At 57.4% G+C, this 21,173-nt stretch overlaps 5 protein-coding genes across 5 annotated transcripts; 2 read left to right on the top strand and 3 right to left on the bottom strand.

Moving 5' to 3' along the window:
- Positions 1 to 1,761: 1,761 nt before the first annotated feature.
- P884DRAFT_212829 (P-loop containing nucleoside triphosphate hydrolase protein) lies at positions 1,762 to 4,689 on the top strand (the record flags this gene model as incomplete). The annotated part of the gene is made up of 4 exons (XM_069439175.1): positions 1,762 to 3,696; positions 3,764 to 4,004; positions 4,081 to 4,140; positions 4,205 to 4,689. The coding sequence occupies 4 exons, from the start codon at positions 1,762 to 1,764 to the stop codon at positions 4,687 to 4,689; spliced, it is 2,721 nt and encodes a 906-aa protein (XP_069293329.1).
- Positions 4,690 to 5,969: 1,280 nt separating this feature from the next.
- Positions 5,970 to 10,128, top strand: P884DRAFT_252575 (prion-inhibition and propagation-domain-containing protein). The gene is made up of 5 exons (XM_069440736.1): positions 5,970 to 7,276; positions 7,342 to 9,695; positions 9,799 to 9,936; positions 10,015 to 10,036; positions 10,094 to 10,128. Exons 1-2 carry the CDS (start codon positions 6,142 to 6,144, stop codon positions 9,669 to 9,671), a joined length of 3,465 nt encoding a protein of 1,154 aa, XP_069293328.1. The 5' UTR covers positions 5,970 to 6,141; the 3' UTR covers positions 9,672 to 9,695; positions 9,799 to 9,936; positions 10,015 to 10,036; positions 10,094 to 10,128.
- Positions 10,129 to 10,318: 190 nt separating this feature from the next.
- On the bottom strand, positions 10,319 to 11,082 carry P884DRAFT_273516 (uncharacterized protein; the record flags this gene model as incomplete). The annotated part of the gene is made up of 3 exons (XM_069442596.1): positions 10,319 to 10,559; positions 10,675 to 10,845; positions 10,955 to 11,082. The coding sequence occupies 3 exons, from the start codon at positions 11,080 to 11,082 to the stop codon at positions 10,319 to 10,321; spliced, it is 540 nt and encodes a 179-aa protein (XP_069293327.1).
- Positions 11,083 to 13,633: 2,551 nt separating this feature from the next.
- Positions 13,634 to 15,290, bottom strand: P884DRAFT_281285 (CLN3 protein-domain-containing protein; the record flags this gene model as incomplete). The annotated part of the gene is made up of 2 exons (XM_069443529.1): positions 13,634 to 14,919; positions 15,152 to 15,290. The coding sequence occupies 2 exons, from the start codon at positions 15,288 to 15,290 to the stop codon at positions 13,634 to 13,636; spliced, it is 1,425 nt and encodes a 474-aa protein (XP_069293326.1).
- An 827-nt stretch (positions 15,291 to 16,117) lies between these two features.
- P884DRAFT_252565 (uncharacterized protein) lies at positions 16,118 to 21,173 on the bottom strand (the record flags this gene model as incomplete). Its single annotated transcript, XM_069440735.1, has 2 exons — positions 21,068 to 21,173; positions 16,118 to 20,865 (listed from the first exon to the last, which is right to left on the bottom strand). The coding sequence occupies exon 2, from the start codon at positions 20,705 to 20,707 to the stop codon at positions 16,118 to 16,120; it is 4,590 nt and encodes a 1,529-aa protein (XP_069293325.1). The 5' UTR covers positions 20,708 to 20,865; positions 21,068 to 21,173.

Below are 21,173 nucleotides of genomic sequence, written 5' to 3'. Positions count from 1 at the left end.
TTACGCCGCGCGGAACTCGCATGAGGACAGTCGTCGTTCCAGCTAAAAGTCGCTGTCGCGGAAGCCTTATGAGTTTCAAGAGCGTTGATGTGCAAGCCGCAGATGGGGATATGAGCACTTCCCAAATTCGGTGCTGAGGTGGAACAGCAGTTTTGACCAGCTCACACCATGACGGCCTGATTATCATTTCGCCCTACAATGATAATTAATCCGCGATGCCCGAGCTCCCTGAACACTCGTCGAGGTGTCGAGACCAGGAACTAAGACCAGGAGGGAGCCAGTCAAATGGAAGCATGACGAACTAGCACGCCCCAAGATCAACACCACCTGTACCTAATCACATCCTCGGGAAGAAGAGAAAGGGAGAAGGGGGCTGCTGGGGACGCAACAAGAACCAACGTTTTAACAAAAAAAGCCCCTAGAGGGAATGGTCCCTCGAGCAGTGGCGAATTGCTGTCATCGTATCTAGGGCAACGCCATCCACCATCTCACGCCGAAGCTGACTTCAGACCACTCCAGGAGAGTATATCAAGCGTGATGCTGATGTGACTGGGAGTTGGGGGCTCGGAGGCGCCCACTGCGATCTCATCTCTACAGAGGGGCCTGAGACTTTGGCTCTAATATGCAATCGAAATAGAAGTTTGAACGACATCATAAACGGGGAAGATGTAAATTACGTTGATTAGTTGCTTAGAGAAAGCAGTTGTTTCCGCTGTTTAGGCAAGGTACCTACTTAGGAACCCATTTTTATCACACTGCCATCCAGTTCTGGCTCCCCGGCACAGCTGCATCATTACAAGACATAATTGATAGAATGGACCCCTCGCGCTCATTATCGTCCCCGGCTCTCGTCAGGGTTGGTAGTCCTCAGCACCTAATAAAGTTACCATACCAGCACGTCGCCCATCACAGCCGCTTAACAAAGACTGGCATTAATTACAAAGCGAAATTTCATCCGGCGCTTCACGCAGCGAGAAGCCGCGAGGCAGATTGTGAAATGGTTAATTAGAGGCCCTCACAGCCGAGCAGCGCAGCTCTCCGCAAACAGCTCAAGGACGCCCAATTCCTTGGATCCCGCTAGTTAGTTATGCCGACAGGATGAAGATCAACATTGCCGGTTTGCTACGAACGGAGGAGGTAGTTAATCAAACAAGGCACCGCTTTCCCAATCTCTCGGCATTTCTGCTGACGAGACTGCAGAGACCGGGGAACGTGTTCTTGGCTCTTGTCTCTCCATTCGAAGCAGTGCGGTCTAACTACCTTTAATTACCTCGGCGGATTGTTCGGCTGTGGATTGGGGAAGGGGCGGGGGGTTATGCCTGACTTTCCCTCCAGTTCGGGCACCTGATCTCCTGTGTTTTCTGGAGTTCATCCCCAATTTAGCAGAACAAAACGGAACGCAACCAGTTTCGCACCCAACTTGCCACATACGGTCACCGACCGCGTTCTGCAGTCCGCGGGCAGCTAAGCGCCGTGGCTCACCCGAAACGCATGTTGGTGATAGAAGTCTGTGCGTGCATAATCACCCGAGGCAGGTGCTGGAGAGTACCATGCAGGGTTGCGGCGCCGGAAATGAATTCGACGGGGATGCTTCGACCATCTTAATTACTCATAGTAGGATAAAGGTATGTATATATATATGTACATTACGGTATTAAAGACTTACCTTCAGATTGACCACTTGACTCCGGCGATCACCGGTTTGTTTTGATCAATTCATCAAATCCTCTTTCTTAAGACAGCATCCCTAACTGAACAACAATGGAACCGGCTTCAGATTCCTCAACGCCGGAAGTCGTTCTCGACGCCGACTTCTTGGCCCAGCTAAACAGTGCCGATTCACGAGCTCTGCTTGACACCATTGACAGTCTCAGGGAGATCCATGTTGGTGATCTCGTCGACCTGCCCCAAATCATTGTCGTCGGCGACCAGTCGTCGGGCAAGAGCTCCGTTCTCGAGGCCATTTCCCGCGTACGATTTCCCGTCGACGGCGACTTGTGCACCCGCTTCGCCACCGAGCTTATTCTCCGGCGTGCGAACGAGGTAGCCGTCAACGTTAGCATCCAATTCGCAGACCATGCAGCATCCACGGCGCACGGCGGTAGTGCACGCCAACCATTTCAGAGGTCCACCTTCGACGAAGATGCACTTCCGGACATCATCAGGGATGCGAAGGAGCTGATGGGCATTCGCGAGGATGGGGCCAAGAAGTTCTCCAGGGATATCCTGCGCGTCGAGATTGCCAAACCCGACGTATATCCCCTTACCCTCGTCGACCTCCCCGGAATCTTCCACAGCGAGACGACGGACCAGGACTTGGAAGGCAAGCAGATTGTCGACCAACTCATTGAGAGCTACATGAGCCAAGATAAGAGCATCATTCTAGCCGTCGTGGCGACAAACAATCAGCTGGCGAACCAGAAGGTTCTGCAGGAAGCCAAGAAGCACGACCCGGAGAGGAAGCGGACAATCGGAGTCATCACCAAGCCAGATCTGGCCGGTTCCGGATCGGCCAACGAGCGAAAGTACCTTGACCTTGCCAAGGGCCGCGAAAACATGCACAACCTTGCCCTCGGATGGTATGTGTTGCGAAATAGTTCCGAACAGGAGCGAGCCTCGGGAACGGAGGATCGAGACGCGGTCGAGGAGCGATTTTTTGCAACTGGGCCCTGGAGCTCCATCAGCCCTGCGAACAGAGGCGTCGAAAGCTTGCGGAAGAGACTCAGCAAGGTTCTTCTCGACCACATCAGGGCGAGCCTGCCCGGCCTCATTCAAGACATCAGGACCAATTTGAGGACACGCCAGGAAGAGTTGGACCGGCTCGGCAAAGCGAGATCTAGTACTGAGGAGCAGCGCTCGTATCTTCTCGGCGTTGCCCACGAGTACCAGCGGTTAGCACACGATGCCATCGAGGGACGGTACAGCAACAACATCAGATTCTTCGGGGGCATTGGGCAGAGCGAGACAAAGCTGCGCGCAGTGATACGAAACAGTAACCGCGCTTTCCATGCGATCATGACAACTAAAGGCGGACGGTACAAGATTCGGTGGGAGGACAAAAATGATGCCAGTGATGATTCGGATGAGGTTCCCGAGTACCTACGGGATCTCATCGAGGAATATGGCATACCAGATCCCGAGACGAAAGACGAGTCCGCGCTCAAAGCAGAGCTGCAGTCTCTGGCATGCTTCAACCATGGCAGGGAATTTCCTGGAGAAGCCAACGTGGATCTCGCCCTACAACTCTTCAGAGATCAGTCGGAGCCTTGGCAAGACATTGCCTGGAAGCACCTCAAGCATGTTTTGAGAGTCACTCAGGAATTCGTGGACCGGGCCTTTATTCACGTTATCGGGGCAGATGAGAAGACACAAGAAGCCATCCTCAACCGTTACGTGGATCCATTCTTTGAGAGGAAGGAGGAGGAGCTCAGTGGCAAACTGCGCGAACTTCTACTTCCCTATATCAATGGCTATGGGCCTCCGCTCGAGGCAGAATTCTTGTCAAGAATGCGTAGGAGGACTGACGAACGGCTCGCTGTTCGCATCACGAGGCAGCTGCAGGAGAACAATGAGTTCAATCAGGGTTATCGTCTAAGTCAAGACAGAATTCTTCAGACGTTTCGCGACTTGGAGGATCCTGAAATGGATGAGTTCGGCACCGAAAAGGTAATCAACTTGATGACCGCATACTACGAGGTAAGTTCGAGACTGGTTCAGGACGTAAGTGGCTAGACGAAGGTGTTTTGACTCTTCAAACAATAAGATGTCGCTCCGAACCTTCGTCGACAATGTTATCAACCTAGCAGCCGAGAGTTGTCTCGTCCGTGACATCCCGACAATCCTGACGCCGATGAAAGTCGATGGAATGTCGGCCGACGCCCTAGAGGAGCTCGCTTCGGAATCCGAGGAAGTTCAAATCCAGAGACGGAGACTCGAAGACGAGGTCAAGATTCTGAGAGAAGGACTTCGCAAATGCCAAAAGCACGAAAGAAGAGAACTGCCTGGTTAGTCGATGATGACTGCTATTATATCATGGTTGTTTAGGCATAGCAGATCCTGACTTGAGTCTTCTCCTGCCAGGGCGACTTTCCGCTTCGGCGCGTCCTTCTTCTGGTGCTGCACCCGGACAAGCACCTCCAAGTTGGTCCATCCACATGGTTAGATTTCATCCAATAAGAGACAACTAATTGATCAATGGCTACAGGAACAGTCACGCCATCACCGACACCCACCCGAGGTAGAAATTCCCTATCGCCTCTGGCATCAACTTCCCCCAGCCAGCAACTGGCTAGTATCTCTCTTCAGAATCCAACGCCGCAGCCTCCGCCGACGTCGTTTCCCCAAACGTTCGCCAACAAAATTCAAGAAGGTAGCTCAACACCCTATGTGCTCGGTGCCCCGCCTAGACAGACCTCTTCTTCACATAGCCAAACCATATTTGGCAACAGCACCACTTCCGCAGGGCCTGCGCCTACGTCTACGTTGTTCGGTGGCACCACCAATAGGGCGCAGGATGGGAATACCACCGGGATAACTGGGAGTGGCACTACTGGCAGAGGAATCTTTGGCTCAGGTGGTTTTTCGTATGGAGGTTCGGGTGAGTCATTGTCTCCTCTGTTCTCTTTCGGCAAGGCCGCGAACTCGAAGAACACGAACGATGGCGGCGAACACAATAGGCGGCGTGCATGAACCTTCTGCTCACAAGCTGCTGGGACCTCTTGTAACATTCTAACATGTTTTAAAGCAAGCCCGTTTGAGAGAGCAGAAATTCTTGAGAAAGTATACTACGCTGGTATGGATGCCGTTCCGCGGTCATGGATGTATTATGCCACAGTTGCGAAAGAGCTCGGAGAGGGCTGCCGCTTTATCCACATATGCTTCCAACCAGAATTCAATAATTTCTCGCCAGAAGAGCTGAGGCTGAAGGAGAGGATCGGCTTATGGGGACGACATGGTTCGAATAATACAGATAACAGAACAGTACATACTTAAGTGGTTTTGGTAGAACTGCTGCTGATGATAGACTAGGGCGGGGAGCTCTCGCTATGACCAGAGGGCCACGGGATACAGTTTTGTTTTTCCAGTTCCAGTTTTCACAACTTCTTGATCTTTGTTTGAGTGTATCTCCACTACAATGTAGGTATATTAGACTGTGACGTCAGCTTGTTTGTGACGTTCTGCTTATCAACCATCTTGAGCCAAAACACAAAAGATGGCTCCGTCTGTAATCTAGTGAATAACAGCATAAGAAACACCGATTGTACCATCGCGTTCCCTCCAAATTCTAGGTTTGGGAAGACATGGGGCTGAGATTCTTCTGCTTAAAGAAGGTAGAAGGGCGGTAAATAATTATTGATGTGGTTGCTACCCCGAAGCCGGAGCATGTTGCCTTCGATCATGAAGGGCTGATTGGGCGTGTTCAACCACTTCGGGAAGCGTGGGTACACTTGAGAGGTTCTGCATTTGAGCTGAACTCCAAGGCACGAGAAATAGAAGAGCGCGACAGCGGTGTAATTAGTGTCCTCTTTTGTTTGCGCTCATAGCGACCTATAACATGGGAGAAGTGGGCTAAAGTGAATAATTAACGTGAAGGGAGAACGTGTTTGGCCAAGGAGAGAGCAGATCGAGAGAGAGAGAAAAAGGAGGAAGGTACGATTAGATACCATGTTTGTTCCCGCGATCTGTACGATTCTACGGAATGCCTGGGGCTCGGTAGGCTGACTGCCTGAGGTTTGTGCTGCCGTCGAGGTGATGATGTGCATGCGGGGGAAGGCACGTTCTTGTCAACCGAGCTTAGGGTTTGCTTGGCCGTGTCAATTACGTGTCCCGGCTGGCTGGAGAACTGCCCGCCTCAACTTTCCACCCTTCAAAACACACGGAACGGTATTAGCTCGTCGTCCCCCAGACGTGGCTGTGTGCGGCGCAGCCTATCGCACTGCATTAGGCACATCATGCAGACTGCCAGCCGGTCATCTATTAATAATATTCGGCCGAGCCTTGCCAGCGCTGCCCGTTGAGGACAGATTTAAATATTAATTAATCACTTCAAGTGTCGATAAATGATGCCTTGGGGGATCGACGGCAGAAAGCACAGAGGATGAGACATCAAGCTCACTGAAGGAAGCTCGCTGCCTCAGCGCCATGACGGATGTTGCGGGACTCGTCGTCGGCGTCGCTGCCATGTGGCAGACGGCCGTCGCTGTTTATGACCTGGTCGATTCCTCGCGGCAGTTCGGCATGGACTACGAGATTCTCAACGTAAAGTTCGAGGTCGAGCGTGTCCGGTTGGTCTGCTGGGGCGACGCCGTTGGGTTGAAGAGCTTGATAGTCTCGCGAGACTCGAACGAGCCCCACGCATCGAACCCAGTGTCGAATCCGAAGCCGGATCCACGACTCAACCGCGAGGAGATACGGGTCGCCGTGATCCGTGTGCTCGGCTGCATTGAGCAGGCATTCGAAGACACGAGCCGCCTCCAGGAGCGATACGGACTGCAACCCGCCAGCGGTACCGGTGCCGCGACCGTCCTGGGATCCGAGGAGACCGGCATTCCGCCGTCGCAGACACAGCGCATCCTCCATGGCGTCTTCAAGCGTGCCTACGAAAACTTGCGCAGGGTCGCGCGGGAACGGCAGCGCGACACGCCGCTCGCGCGCAGGACGGTGTGGGCGGTGCGCGACCGCAAAAAGTTCACGGCCCTCGTCGCCGAACTGCGCGCCTTCAACGACAGTCTCGAGAGCCTCTTTCCCGATGCCCAAGCGCGGGCGGCCGAGGCAATGAGGAGCGACATCGACGCCGCGGTGGAGGTCCGTGAGTTGGCCCTCCTGCAAGAGGCGACGGCAGGCGAGCATGGAGCGCTGTCCGAGTGCGCGAGCATGCGTCTGGACGAACTGGGCGTGTCGCTGTCGGCCAGGACCGAGCTGCTGTCCGTATCGAGGGCCCGGAGCGACGCGGACAGCGAAGACACGGTCGAGCACGTCGCAAACCCACGCGAGGAAGCAGACGAGGAGATCAAGCGGCATGACCAGGAGGGTGACTGGGTGACAAAACCCGAAGAACCTGAAATGACCGAGCTGGAGAAGCGACTGAAGGACCTAGAGTTGTTCGTCGGGAAGAAGAACTCTGGCGCGCTGACCACGAGCATCATCGGCCCATTTTCTAGTCTGGCCCGCGTCTCGGCTCATGTCTACTGGGACGGCGAAAAGGAGGATAGGGATTGGCCGCCCTCGTGGATGGAGAGGGACAGGGGATTTGTGGGCGTGTCGCACGCGGCTTTCGGTAACTTAATTACCTTACACGACCCCATTTCCATGACCATGATTGCTGATTGATACCGATTCCAGAAATGTACAAGAGGAAAAAGTACATGAAGAAGCCCCGCCGGTCCGAGTACGAGTCACTCGACTCGGAGGACTACGTCCTGCTTGATCCTGAGAGCCACGCCAAGCTGGAGAATGTCAATCCCGGAACTGTCACGGTCGAAGGGTTTGGCATCGAGTGCTGGGACTTTGAGGAGACAAAACCAAGGAACCAGACTATCATGATCAACCATTCGAAGCTCCCGGTTCTACGGGCGTCCAAGTTGCTACGCCGGCTAAATGAGATCCAAAAAAAATCGGGCAAGTTTGGATGGTACCCAACCCAGGAGGAGTTGAATCTCAAGGAGTTTGTTGGCACTCTCGGCATCGTCTACTACGACCAGAAATACGCCAAAGACCCGGAACGATGGATTGGCGATCTCTACAGCGTCTTGAACCGCAGCGACTTCTTTGCCAACTTTCTGACGGAATCCAGCGTTGGCCTGCAATGGGCTGGCCCTGCGAACGACGATTGCATCGGCATTTGGAACTTCCTCCGGCAGATCATCCTGAGCTGGGAGCTGGCGGTGAGGCTGGAGCACCTCGACGGCGGCCGCTCTCACTCGGGATTTACCGGGCGAATCCTTGCCAACCTTATCGTATCCGACCTATGGCTCAAACACGTCGAGATCATCCTCACCGACCAAAAGATCCCGACGGAGGGCTTGAAAAGGCCCGAGACGACCGAGGAGAAAGCGAGAGCTGAAGACTTCAAGGAGAAAGGCAACGACGCAATGAAGCGCGGTGAATACCAAAAGGCTGTCGATCTGTACACCGAGGCCATCAAGATCGATCTCGGTAACGCCGTGTACCGATGCAACCGGTCGGCAGCGCTCATCGGGATAAACGAGTTCGAAGCGGCCGAGGAAGACGCATACGTCGCGACCCAGCTGGACCCCAAATACGCCAAGGCGTGGTCCCGCATGGGCATGGCCATCCTTAAGCAGGGGCAAGGAAAGCGGGCAAAGAGGGCATACGAGAAGGCACTGCGGGTTGCCGGCAAGGACGCAAGCCCGGCCATGCGCAAGGGGCTGGCTGATGCCGAGGCGAGAATCAAGGAAACCGTCGAGGCCATCAACACGGAACCCGACGAGGAGAAGGCGCACAACCTGCGGTCCGCGTTCCTCGACGAAGACTGGGAGGTTATGGGCAAGACGCCAGAGCTGCACTCGCTCGTGCACGAGCAGCAGGTCGAGGGTCTTCTCCACTTCGCCGAGCGCATCAAGTGGCCCTTCATCAACGAGGTTCGCGACTATGCCGAGGACGCGTACAGCACCATCCGCGGCGGCGGCACCATCAACATCCACCTGCATGACTGGCTCTATGGCCTCACACTCCCGGGGAAATGGTTCGCCTTCAAGATCATGACGGCCCTGATCCTCTGCACTCCGAGCATCCGGGACGAGGTCGGCATCGCCCATTACTACGAGTGCGGCCTGTCGCTGCCCACCCGCTCGTACTGGCGGGTCAGGACGGTGCTGGGCCGCGTGCTGGGCTGTATGCCCGGTGTCATCTCCCTCTGCGGCTGGATCGGACCCTGCCCGCCCGTCCAGCTCGAACCCCCCCAACTCGCCAAACCCCGCCACATCCGCATCAAAACCCGTCGCGTCTCCCCCATCGAGCATCCCGCCGACTCGGAGGACGGCGTGGTCAACCTCGGCGGGCCCCCGGACCGCTGGTCGGCCACACGCATCCGGCCCGACGAGGAAATCAGCCCCTATCTCGCCGACATGAAGGACTCGTCCAAATGGATCATCCCGGAGCCGCCCGTGCGCGACATAAGCACCTGCTCCATCGAGTCCATCAGACTCACCAAGCTGCCGCTCCGCACCGATATCGCTCAGAAGGCCGCCTCCGCTTCCCCGGATAACGAGTCGGAAATGTTGGACATCGAAAACGAGACAGAATACCGCGCCAGCATCGTCTTCCGCCGCGACGATAACACGCCCGACCCCATCACCTACAAGCTCTACACCAACCCGGTCTTCGTTACCCCGCCTGCCTGCCACCCCGGGCCAAAGGGAACCTCCCACGAGGTCCACATGCGCGAGCTGAAATACTACCGGAACATCTGGTCCATCGAGCGGCTGAAGGAGCATACACCCGAGGCCGATCTCGACGAAAATGACGGCGAGGCGCCGGTGATGGTGATCAATGCCACGGGGAAGGGGGCCGAGGTGCTGGCGAGGGCGTGGTGTTCTGAGCGGGGCCGCAATGCGGTCATCAGACGGGCGGGAGGCCCGTGTTTTGTTTGTGCGGTCAGGGCGGCCGGGAAGGGCGGGCTGGGTACAGGAGTATTAATCTGGACTGAGTGAACGCCAGCCAGGCTGTTCTTTTGTGTGGGTGCGGAAGTTTTTTTTTTTTTTTTTTTTTTTGTCCTCCAATCTAGTTCATCTTTCTTTCTGCATGATGTTGATATCTACGGTAGCTAATTGCTTCTAGGTGGGCTTGGCTACTTTGACGGACTGCGACTATTATATGAGTAAATGATATATCCCTTTCCTGATTGGTACATCAGTTACACTACGAGGCAGAGGCAAGCCAGAGAGGCCTTCTGAGGACCGCTCAAAGAGCACGGCTGTATGAATCAACTGACCGCATGGCCCACCGTGTGTCAAGAAGCGTCTAATTACTGATAGCTTCATCGTACTTTATCAGCAGGTCGTATAAACATATCAAAGTGGGTAGTATGTACATGTACATGTACATACATACACTCTCCCTAACTATACAACAGCTATTCTCGATTGCAATGCTTCAACACTTGGAGCCAACGATAATCACCTCAAAAATAGATGAATCAGGTAGCTCTCCAACCTGCTGACAAACACGGGCATTACGACCGGGCTTACCGTACACGGCACAGCACCGAATCTTCGCACGAGCCCCTCCGACACCGCTATCATCCCCCTCGATCCAAGAGCAAGATAACCCTTCTCTAACGCAGTCCTACGGTCCACCATCAAGTTAGGAGCCGTACAGAATCCGGGCCCGAGCTCAACGGAGGCCCTAGCCGTCTCGTCCCATTGCTGCGGGCCCGGGAGGCGCGAGCCCGTCTGCCGGAAGTGTAGTCGAACTTGCATATCGGACAGGTGTTGTGGCGCTTGAGGAACCACATCAGGATGCATACCGAGTGGAAAAGGTGACCGCACGGTAAGCAACGGATTTTTGACGAGCTCTGGAAGGGCTCCAAGCAGATAACGCTGTTCAGGTCCAGGTTTAGGTGGGTAGGTGAGAGAACACCGAAACGTATTAGCGCCCCTGTCTCCGGTCGCATCCGCTGTTACCGAGGCAAATTCACTGAGGGCTCCTGCTTACCAGGTGAGGCACGTCATGGACCAGGGAAATCGAAGCTGGCTCTTGTTCGGCCCCATCTTCCACTCCCGATAAATCGCCGGCGGGGAGACGCGGTTTAGAGTCTCTAGCCGAAAAGGGGTACGGGCTCTCTCCACGTCCTCGTCGTTATCTCTCGTCGGGAGCCCCGGTCGACTGATTCCCCTTCCTGTTAACGAGTGCTGGCAGGCCCCCCCCCCCCCCTTCCCCCAACCCCCGGCGGCCTTGGCATGTTGGTTCGAGGAGCTCGGGGGAATGCCCTTACCAAAACGCAAGCAGCGTTATCAAGCAAATAACCACCATGCCCCCGCAGATCAGAACAATAGCATAGGCCGACGTTTCCGGGGCGCTCTCGTTGCCTCCCGGGCCAGTCTCATTCTCGCCCAGCGCCATGGTCAACGACAAGCCAGCTCCGGCTTTCTCGCACCGCCAGTGGTTTTAGAAAGCGTCGGCCGAAGGTCCGCAAAGAAAACCCATGGATGATCAACCGTTCCTGCATTTGGTTTATAGATATGGGTTGGTCCAAATTCGGTAAACAAAGCCTGGGTAAGCAGGGTGATGTTGATTAATTAGGTGATCTTTGAAGGGAAATGAAACAAAAATTCAGAAAGACCGTCTGTGGAAGGGGGACAAAAAGACAGTTTAGGAAGATGGCATGACAAATTACTTGGAACGCGTCTTGCGCGATTTGCGGAATCAGACCACTGCTCGGGTGACGTCTTGTCGACGAAACATCGGACGTAGAGCCACAACTACTCCTCTTCGCCGGCACCGTCCGGTCTTGCCAAGACAACATAATCAGGACGACCAGCTGATATGTTCACTAATGGTGTAATTGTTGAATCAGTGCTAGACTTTGATGGCGTTGGACGACCAAGTGAGGTATAGTAATTATTTACTTAGCGGTACCTTAGCTACCTTAAGGTAGGTGCTTAATTATGATCAATAGTACGATACGTTCTCCTGGGAATGGGTGGGAAATTTTAGGTATTTGAAATGAATGTCAATAGTCGAATCTATCTATTTACGATATTTTGGCTACAAATAACTCTATAGTAAGAAAGCCTCCTTGCAAGGCGACTTAATACTTATACCCGACCCCTGACTTCCACCTCCACTTATAGCGGCGATAGCTACACTACATATATAACATATATATCCTTAGTAAGACAACGGACAGCGATAACAATCCCTTAAGGTGCTACCTGTTTCCAATTCTCTACCTGACCTTAAGCGTCTCACCTACCCGTATAATTCCCTCGAATACCTTGGAGTTAGAAGGAGCACGCGTATACGACGGTTAGGAGTATAATTATGTGGTGGAGGTCATATGATACAGCCCGCTGTTCGCCCCGCCCTCCCCTCTACAGCCCGGATGCCTGTGTTGAAATCATGTTCCTGGCCTAATGCCTGGCGCATCCTCGACATTATTACGTACACCCCTATCACGTTTGTACTCTCTCTCAACATACCCGCGTGACAACTGAAGAGGTTGTGCCTTACCAGTCTATTGCACCTACAAGCTTTTCGGCATCAGAAAAGTCTAGAGCCGCGGCGCTCATGGTCCACTAGACCAAGGCTGCTCCTATATCACCAAGCACTTTGGGACCTCCAATGTTTGGCATCCTGAGTGTGATCGATTTCGATTATTACAGAATCCCGACAGCCCAACCATGTCTAGGTAGGGGCTTGGTCACGGGGATAGATATGAAAGAAGAGCCAATCAGCCCAATTCTGCTTCTTCCTCGCAAGACAATGCGGAGAGGACCTGATCAATTATTACCAAATGTCCAAAGACTGTTTATAGTGACGAAAAGGGTTGAGAAAAGTGTTAAGTAATAATAAGCACTAGAGATCTTTTCCGGACGATCGCGCCCAATGGCGACTTTTCACGACAAATGCTGGAGGGCCGACGACACGATCGTGGACAGCCAGATCTGCCTCACCGACAACAAGATGCAGATCAACGTCCTCGGCGTGGAAGAGGCACGGGCAGACGTGAAGGGCGAAATTTCGGCCATTATTAATACGCGCGGCGAGGCCATGGATCGGGGTGACGGATGACTCGCGCGAAGATGGTTCATTGCATGTTTTCCAGCAGTTGGTAAAGAGAGGATAGAAGGGGGAAAGGAGAGGGAAAGGCCTGGCAATTTTAGAGTGAGAGAATAGACGGCGGAAGTTTGAAATGACAAACGAACCCAGAGACTTAATTTTGGGGACTCTCTTAATCTTTTGGGCTCTTTCCCCTTTTGTTTTGTTCTGCGGGCCTTAATTACCCGATGGCGCTGTTATGGCCCAGCTCGGCTATTAGACATTGCCAGGGAATCATCACCTGCTCAGGTCCGTAATCCAGTGCTCTTACGCAGATTACCATAGCATTAGACCCTAAGTAACCGTGGACTGGGACTCTACAGCTCGAGTCTGGCTGTATTGCTCTCGCGGACCGTAGCAGAAGGTTGGGAGGAAAGAGTACTGTACACCCATGGAGACTAAGAAGGTAATATATCTTGGCAGATTGGGTAATGTCTTACGACGGTATGCCTAGCGGTCCCATGGTACGCAGCATATAAATGGTCTTGGACCGAACCTTAGTAGTTATGGCTGCTTTTAGACTGGCCTTATATCCATCCCCTGAATATGCAAAACATGGAAGGGCCAAGCAGACTGAGCCTCGGTCTGGACGTGGCATTCATGGTTTTTTTTTGGCGCCCTGACGCTCGCTAGCCAGCGCCAGCCAGCGCCCCTGTCTGGGCAGGCAAACTTCCGACGGCAGTCAAAAACAGTGGGACATTATGGCACCCGCATTTGACGAACTCGTCTTCCAATGATTCTGGGAAAACTTTCCCAGTGACTTTCTTTTTTTGTTGTTTCTTTTTTTCTTTTTTTTCTTTTTTTTCTTTTGGTAATCCGGCAGCGAGCATTAACAAGAAAAAGGAAGCACACTTCAACTCGTTTCGATGCGGCGGCAGTAGTCCCGCCCGTGGCTCACCTGCCAATGGCACAACCACACCTCCATGGCCATGCCCACGAAACCGGCGATGCAGATGCCGCCGCTGTCGCTGACCGAGGTCGCACCGAGGCTGAACTCGCGGTCCTCTGCGGGGACCTTCTCCATGATCTCGGCAAAGGTGTTGACGTACACGGCGCCGCCGAGCAGCCCTTCCCAAAAGATGATGAGCAAGACGATGTAGACGGATGGGATGAAGTTGAACAGGGCGTGAAGGGTCAGGAGGACGAGATTGGCGACTTGCAAGAGCGAGGGGAAGTAGAGGTGGTGAATGCGGACGAAGGGCGTGGAGGAGCGGGAGATGAAGACGCCGAGCTGGTAGAGGAAACCGTAGAAGGGGTAGAACTCCCGAAACTCGGAGAAGGGCGACTTCTCCAGCGGGAACAGCAACGTCGGCGCCACGCCCTGGTTGATAGTGTATTCCGCGACGTAGACCAGCAGCAACGGCAGCATGTAGGGGAAGAAGAGCGCCCGGGCCCGGCGCACATTCGCCCAGAACGACGACAACGAAGACGGCGTCGTCTTGCCCGGGGCGGCGCCGTGATGATGCGAGTTATGCGTGTGCGTGTGCGTGTACGCGGTGGCCGCCACCGACGGACCCGGCGCGAGCAACCCCGCCGACGCCGCGGCGGCGGGCACGTCGTCGAACCCTTCCTCCTCCTCGCGGGGCAGCAGGCCCTCGCAATCGCCGACCGGCTCGTAGCCGGACTTCCAGCCCTTGAGCGGGGCCCTCGGCAGCACGACGAAGAAGGCGAGCACCATGACGGAGGGCAGCGTGGCGCCCACCAGCAGGCTGCCCCTGACGCCGAGCCCGACCCAGCCGGTCAGCAGCACGTACAGGCCGGCGCCGATCAGGCCGGCGCCGCCGGTGCCGCTGCCCCAGGCGGCGAGACTGGCGTGGCCGTAGTAGTGCGTCAGGCCGAGGAAGCTGAGCTCGCCGCCGCCGCTCGAGAGGCTGGCGAGCACGACGCCGAACAGCTTCCAGCCGACGGCGCCGTCGACGGGGGCGCCGGCGACGACGAGCATGCCGGCGCACGAGAGGGTCACGAAGACGCACACCCGGAAGGCATAGGGGACGCGGTGGATAAAGTAGGGCGCGATGAGCTTGGTGGCGAACGAAGGGACGACGTCGGCGAGGAGGACGGCGCCCTTGGGCACGGCGGTGCCGACGAGGTCCTGGGCGGCCGAGAGGACGAGGACGTAGAGGATATTGTTAATGAGGCCTGTCAACACGATCGGTTGGGAGAGCCCGGGTTAGCTTGCGGACCTTCCCATCTTTCGCGATGGCCCCCGGGGGGGGGGGGGGGGGACAACCAATTGAAGGAGAGGGAGGGGAGGGAGGCGGTAAGGAAAGCGAGAAAGAGGAAAAACGGTGAAAGGAGGTCTCGACTTGGATGTGCCGCGCGGAAGAAAAGAAAGAGAGAGGGAGGGAGAGAAAGCGAGGGGGGAACGCACCAAACAGCCAGAAGGCGGCGACGACAGAGACATCGGGGCTGCGAAAGAGGGCGGCGAGGCGGGCGCGGTAGAGGGCCCACGAAGACGAGGGAGCGCCGGGGAGCGGGAGCAGGCCCGACGACGACGGAGTGCGGTTCATTGCTGCGGCGCGTGCGTCGGTGCGGATGATTGCCGGAGACTGCGTGTCCTGGCCGCCATCAGGTTGTTGTTGTTGTTCCGTCGCGACGGCAACGGGCAGGTGTAGCCGCCACCGTCAGGGTTGTGCGGCTCGATGGCTGTCGAGTGAAGGATGACGAACGCGGCGATGGTTGAATGGTTTTGGAAGTCGGGGTGGGCAGGGGGCGCGTGCGTGGGTTACACTGCATGCACCCACTACGGAGTGATCTGCCTGCCGTGGTACGAAACAGCAGAACAACCCTAACCCTGTTCACTTGTTCAATTGTTCTGCTGCTCCCGATGCGTACAGTCAATCCAGAAACCAAGCAACCAGAGAGCTATGGACGGGGGTGGATATTGCGAGATATGAACATTGAAGATGGATAAGAAGAACCCCCCGGTCGAGGAGGAGGATGGCTACGAGAAAGAGTTAACAGAAGATCTTCGGCGGATACCGCATCCGTAGTGTTGTAGCCCGTAATCTGTACTTCGGGAACCTCTCCTGCTCACCCCCCCTTTTTCAATCCAACATTGTCCTACTCGGGTAATGAGAGCCAGAAAGTCTTATTACAATTGTCTAACTACACAAAAAGGAACCCTCACAACGCTATGCAATGCCTTAACTAAGAACTACCCTGCAAAGGCAGGAGAAGAGGAAGGAAGTATGCTGTGGCCAACCATCTAACCCCGTCTGTTTCCATCCCCCCCCGGGGCAAAAAAAAAACAGTTTATGAGTTTATGACATGCCCGCCAGCTTCCTGCATTTCGCCCAGGGACCGGTGTGACCATCTTCTCTCCGACCGCCCAGCATCAAGGCATGACGCTCTGTCTCCATCGTTCAACCATATCCATATGGCCGCCCCGGCCACCACCAGCGCCGACGGGCATGCCGTACCCCGGCGAGGCTCCGGACAGCGGCAGCGCGTTCGTGCTCAGACTCGGGGCCGCACCGTTCGGATACACCCCCAGATTCGGCGTCGACCCGCCGTACATACCCATGGGCATGGCCCCCATGCCCTGCGCGCCGAGCAGCGTGCTCGCCCTCTGCTGCGGATACTGCGCCGTCGGTGGCGGCTGCATCCCCAGTGCCGAGTGTCGCGCCCCGGCGCCACCGTTGTTGAACATGCCCCCCATGAAGCCGCCCGCGCGGGCGCCCGCCGTGGGTGTTGGCAGAGTCGTCGGCATCTGCGCCCTGAGCGCCGCCATCTTGGTCTCCATCTCGCGCTGGTGCCGGGCGGCTTCCGCCTCGCGGCGCAACCGCTCCTGCTCGCGCGGGTCCATGGTCGTCGGGCGGCTGCCGCCGACCGCGTTGAGGGCCTGGGACAAGCTCGTCGATGGAGCAGCGGCCGAGGAGGACGTGGTCAAGGGGTTGAGGCCGGGCCGAGTGACCGGGCGGATCGTGCCCGCCGTGTTGGGCTGGAAGCCCAGAGGGGTGGCGGCGCGGTTGAGGGTGCTAAACGCCATCTCGCGCTCGCGCGCCTCGCGTTCGCGCTGCAGGCGGCGCCGCCGCTGGCCGAGAGTCTCTTCCGCCTCGGGGACCGAGGCGCCGCTGGCGGCGGTATCGCGGGAGGCGGTCCGGCTGTGCGCGCTATCATGGTTGGCCTTCTTTTCGGCCTCCTCCGCCTCCGTCTTCTTCTCTTCGGGGCCGAATTCCCTGAGCAGTTCGGCGGAGAAGGAACTGCTAACCGGCCTGGCGCGCGGGAGCGGGTTCTCGGCTGCGAGGCGGGCCTTGCGTGCGGCGAGGGTCTCGCCTTCGATCTCGGGCTCGGCCTCCTCTCCCGGGTTGCCCGCGGCGGAGCCGGGACGAGATCCGGCCACGGAGCCGGCGCGGGAACCCCCACCCTGCGGCAGAGGCAGGTTGAGGCGGGACTGGGACCGCGTCCCCATGGCGGAGGCGCCGGGCATGTGACTGATGCGCTTCTGCAGCGCCGTCAGCGACGTTGGCAGCTGCTCTGTCAGCCTTCCCTGCAGCCTGTCGCGGCGTCGGCTGAGCGGCTCGTTCTCCTCCATCTCGCGGCGCTCCATCAGGCCGAGGGGCCGATGGACCTCGCTCATGAGCGCGCTGATGTCCATCGTCGACCGGTTCGCTCCGCCGGGAGCTGCGACCTTGGCGGCGAAGAGCATGCCCAAGGGCACGTCGTCGTCGTCCTCTTCTTCCTGCCGCTGCTGGACTGCCGCGGGGTCTTCCCAAGCGAGCGTGACCCGCTTACCATGCCTCGCCTTGCGCTCCATTTCGGCGACCGCGTTGAGCTCCAGGAGGGTAGTGCGCATTCCTTCCACACTAGTGACCGGTCGGGTGCGCTGCTTATCCTGTTGCTTCCGCAGCTGCAGTTCGGCGAGCAGCGTTGTGGGCGGGCCCTGGTAGACCGGTTCTTCTTCCTCGCTCTCCGTCTCGGTGCCCTCGTCCTCGTCCGGAGCCAGCTGGTCGGGTGACGCGCTTCCGGACCGGGCATCATCATCTTCGTGTTCGCCATGCCGACCGCTCTTCGGCCGATCGTCGTCGTCCGATTCGACGTGTGCAGATTTCGTGCCGAAAAGCGAGAAGCGACTTGCCCGCTTCTTTTCCGAGTTCGGGTCTAGCAGGTTACCGCTGGAATTCCTCTTGACAAGCGTCTTTCGCTTGGGTTTGTCTTCGGCTCCTTGCTCGAGCAGGGCGCCGCTAGAGTTCCTCTTGACCAGCGTCTTGCGCTTAGCCTTCGCGTCCGGTGCAGGGGCAGGGCCTGACGGGGGAGCTGCTTTCTTCGTCTTTTTCTTCTTCGCCGGGCCGTACACCTCGGCACCCAACTTGCCCGCGAAGACGTGGTCGGTGAACGCGCTGACGGGTGCCACGGTGGACGCATCGAGAAGGGTATCCAACGTGTCCGTGGCGGAGCCGCCCTTGACTTCGATCTTGGGGGTCTCGGAAGACATTTCGAAAAAGGCACTCGCACGCAGCTGAGGCGGCATTCCCTCGGCAGGGATCGGGCGAGACTTGCGGTTTTCGGGGTCCGCCAGACGCTGCGGCTGACGAATCTCGCGTTGCCCTGCCGGCGGGTGGATGGTGCTCGCCTCCGATGTTCGTCTGGCTCCTGCGAGGTAATCAGGCTCTCCTTCTCCCGTCCCAGAAGGTCGGGGCGTCAAGTCAGCGTCCTCGTTACTCTTCCCGAGCAACGATCCCAGAGACAAGCCACCATCGTCGCTCCCACGCAAAGCGGCGGTAGGGTCGGGTAGATGAAAGCGGGACTGACGGGCTGGCTTGGGCACGGCGCCGGCGACCTGAGAGTGGCGGGTGTCCCGAGCCGGTCTCTTAGGCTTCTTGGACAGCTTCGGGGGGAGATTAAGCATAGCAGGTACAGGAGCTGGATAGTAGAGCATCTGCTGCCCCGTGGCCGGGTCGATGTAGGTCGTAGGCGGGCGGGCGGGGGCAGGCTGGGGCGGCAGGAGCGGTTCCCGGCGTTCCGCCTCTGGCTGGGAAGCCGAGTCGGTGGCATCTGGGTCACAGTGCACGCCGTCAAAATCGCCAAAGGCCGCCTGGGCTTGCTCGTAGGTTGTGCCAGACCCCGACGTTGTCGGTCTGTCATCGTCGGGACGGTGTCCTCCGTAACGCCCGGGGTGGTACTGCTGGTACTGGTGATATTGGTGGTATTGGTGGTACTGGTGGTACTGGTGGTACTGGTCCGGCTGGTGAAGTTGCAGCCGGCGGGTTGGTCCGCCATGGAGATCATGACGCTCGGGCATGCGCTCGTCCGCGCCACCGGCGAACTCGGCTTCGATGATCTGACGGGCGCTATTGCGAATGTCATCGTCGACGTCTGGGAATTCTCCGGCCGCAGCGGCGCGGTCCGCCTCGTCAAAAGCCTCCCTGGTCAGGGCAGTGGGATGCTCGAGCTCGGCGATCTGTGCTAGAGACAGCCTGCTGCCGACGCTCCTGGTTGAGGCTTTTCCCGGGCCGTGACGCGGGAGGAAGCGGTATTCTGGCTGGTGTTCGTGGTCCGCCGGAGTCCTAGACGTGTCTGCATTCTCGGGAATGTTGGACGGCACGCCGGTGGAGCTCGCCTTGCTGCCCGACCGCAGTCGGCCAGAAGCCGGCGACATGGAATGATGGGGGCTCATGACGAAACCACCGGGCGAATAGCCACCCGACCGAGCAGCGTTGTTGGTCCCCAGGATGGAATCTTGCCTGCTCGCGGCCGACAGCGGTGGCTGCCCGTGAACTGACCCGTTGTCGGATGCTGAAGCGGCCCGAGCCCGCAGAATCGACGAACGCCGGCTCTCGCTGCGCTTGAGTTCGTTGTGTTCCTCGCGGATGGCGTCCTCGATGCTGCTCGTCATGGACAGGCGCTCGGCGGTGGCTTCGAGCGCGGCGATGTTGCTCAGGTAGTTCCCGGCTTGCGAAAGCCTGTTCGAATCGGGAGCTGGGTGGCTGAGGGTCACGCTCGCATTCGACGACGTGCGAACAATTGGCTGCCCGATCGGGTTGGAGAGGGCGCGGCTACGTCGTTGCGGCGAGCCTGCAGACGGCGTCGGTCCGACCACGGTGGTGTCGGCGATGACGGTATGAGGGGGAGATTCTGCAGGGGCGGATGTGGGAGGCAGACTCGGACCATCGCGTGCCTGAGCGGCGCCCGAGGCCGGTGTTGACGGGGCAGGATTCGACGTTGCAGCGGCGGCCTGCGGCGGGGGGGTGCTGTTTCGCTCCTGGGGCGCAACATCGGGTTTGGGTTTCTGTTGGTCTGCGGCGCCAAGACCGTCCCCAGTCAAAGCCTCGCTCGCAGCTGATGCGCTTTTGGCAGGGGCGGGCGAGGGAGAAGGCGAAACGGACGGGGAGGGCGAAAGGGTCGACGGGGGAGACACGAGCGCGGGTGGGCGGTGGTGGCCTGCACTTTTTGTCCGGAGCAGCTCGTATCCCAAATTGCTGTTCGAGCTCTTCCTATGCAGCGCCTCGAACGATTCCACCATGGCGCTAACGCTGGTAGTGGGACCTGCCGCAGCAGATGCAACTGGGACCGTGCTGCTGCTGCTGCTGCTGCGGCTGAGGTTCGCGGTGCGCCTCAGCGCCTCCATGCTCTTAGACGGAGTCAGCAACCTGGTACCTTGGGGGGCAACAGTCGGCTTGGCCCCCCCAACGGGGTCCGACGAGGATGACGTATCGCTCGTGTTCATGGACAAAGGGGTAGATGCTTGCGCGGCAATGGAGGCCGAGGGCAAGGGCGAGGACGAGGAGGAGGATGGCGAGGCAGACGAGGCCATCGTGGTCGAGGTCGTCGAGGTCGTCGAGGTCGTGTGCGACGCGGGAGAGAGCGGTGATGTCGAATTCGGGGGCAAGGCGGCCGGCGACTCGGGGTTGCTTGTGCCGACGTCGGGCTGCTCAACGGCCTTCTCGACGGCCTGCTCGACGGCGTTGGACGACCTCACCGCCATGATGGTGGGAGCAGCGTGCGAAAAGGGCCGGGTGCGGGAGGTGTGTTGACAGCATTGACATGTAATATGTAATAGTGTAGCTGACGGCTCCCTTTTTTTTTCTTTACTAAATGCCCTGCCCTGACTTGACGTACGGAGAGATAATAACTAATGTTAATCTGGAAATGGCCCGTCAGTCCAATTGCCAGGCCAGGGACCCGCCAGCGTTCGGGGATGCACTGTCGATTGTGGGTATCGATGTGGGAAAGCAAGATCTAGCCCGCCGTTAGCCCCCAATTAGGGGCGCAGATGGAGACCAAGCCGGCAATCGCGGTTATACACTAAGTTGGCCAGGTGGGAGAACAGAGGTGAATCACTAACCTGGAAGTTCCTTGTTGGGGCCAGAAACAATGGGCTAGGCAGTGGAGGTTCAGGTGCCTTGCTTTGCAGGCACAGGATCAGTCATTTGATAGCAGCAGGCGCTGCC

Source organism: Thermothelomyces heterothallicus (genome assembly GCF_042370625.1).
Source record: "Thermothelomyces heterothallicus CBS 202.75 unplaced genomic scaffold P884_scaffold_45, whole genome shotgun sequence".
NCBI classification, from domain to species: domain Eukaryota; kingdom Fungi; phylum Ascomycota; class Sordariomycetes; order Sordariales; family Chaetomiaceae; genus Thermothelomyces; species Thermothelomyces heterothallicus.
The sequence above is the reverse complement of the archived record's forward strand: the minus strand, read 5'-3'. Positions and strand labels throughout refer to the sequence as shown.

Excerpts from the sequence above, each read along its gene's own strand:
- P884DRAFT_252575 (XM_069440736.1), top strand. The coding sequence starts at position 6,142 with ATGACGGATGTTGCGGGACTCGTCGTCGGCGTCGCTGCCATGTGGCAG. Across the intron at positions 7,277-7,341 it reads CGTGTCGCACGCGGCTTTCG|AAATGTACAAGAGGAAAAAG; the intron begins GTAACTTAATTA and ends TACCGATTCCAG.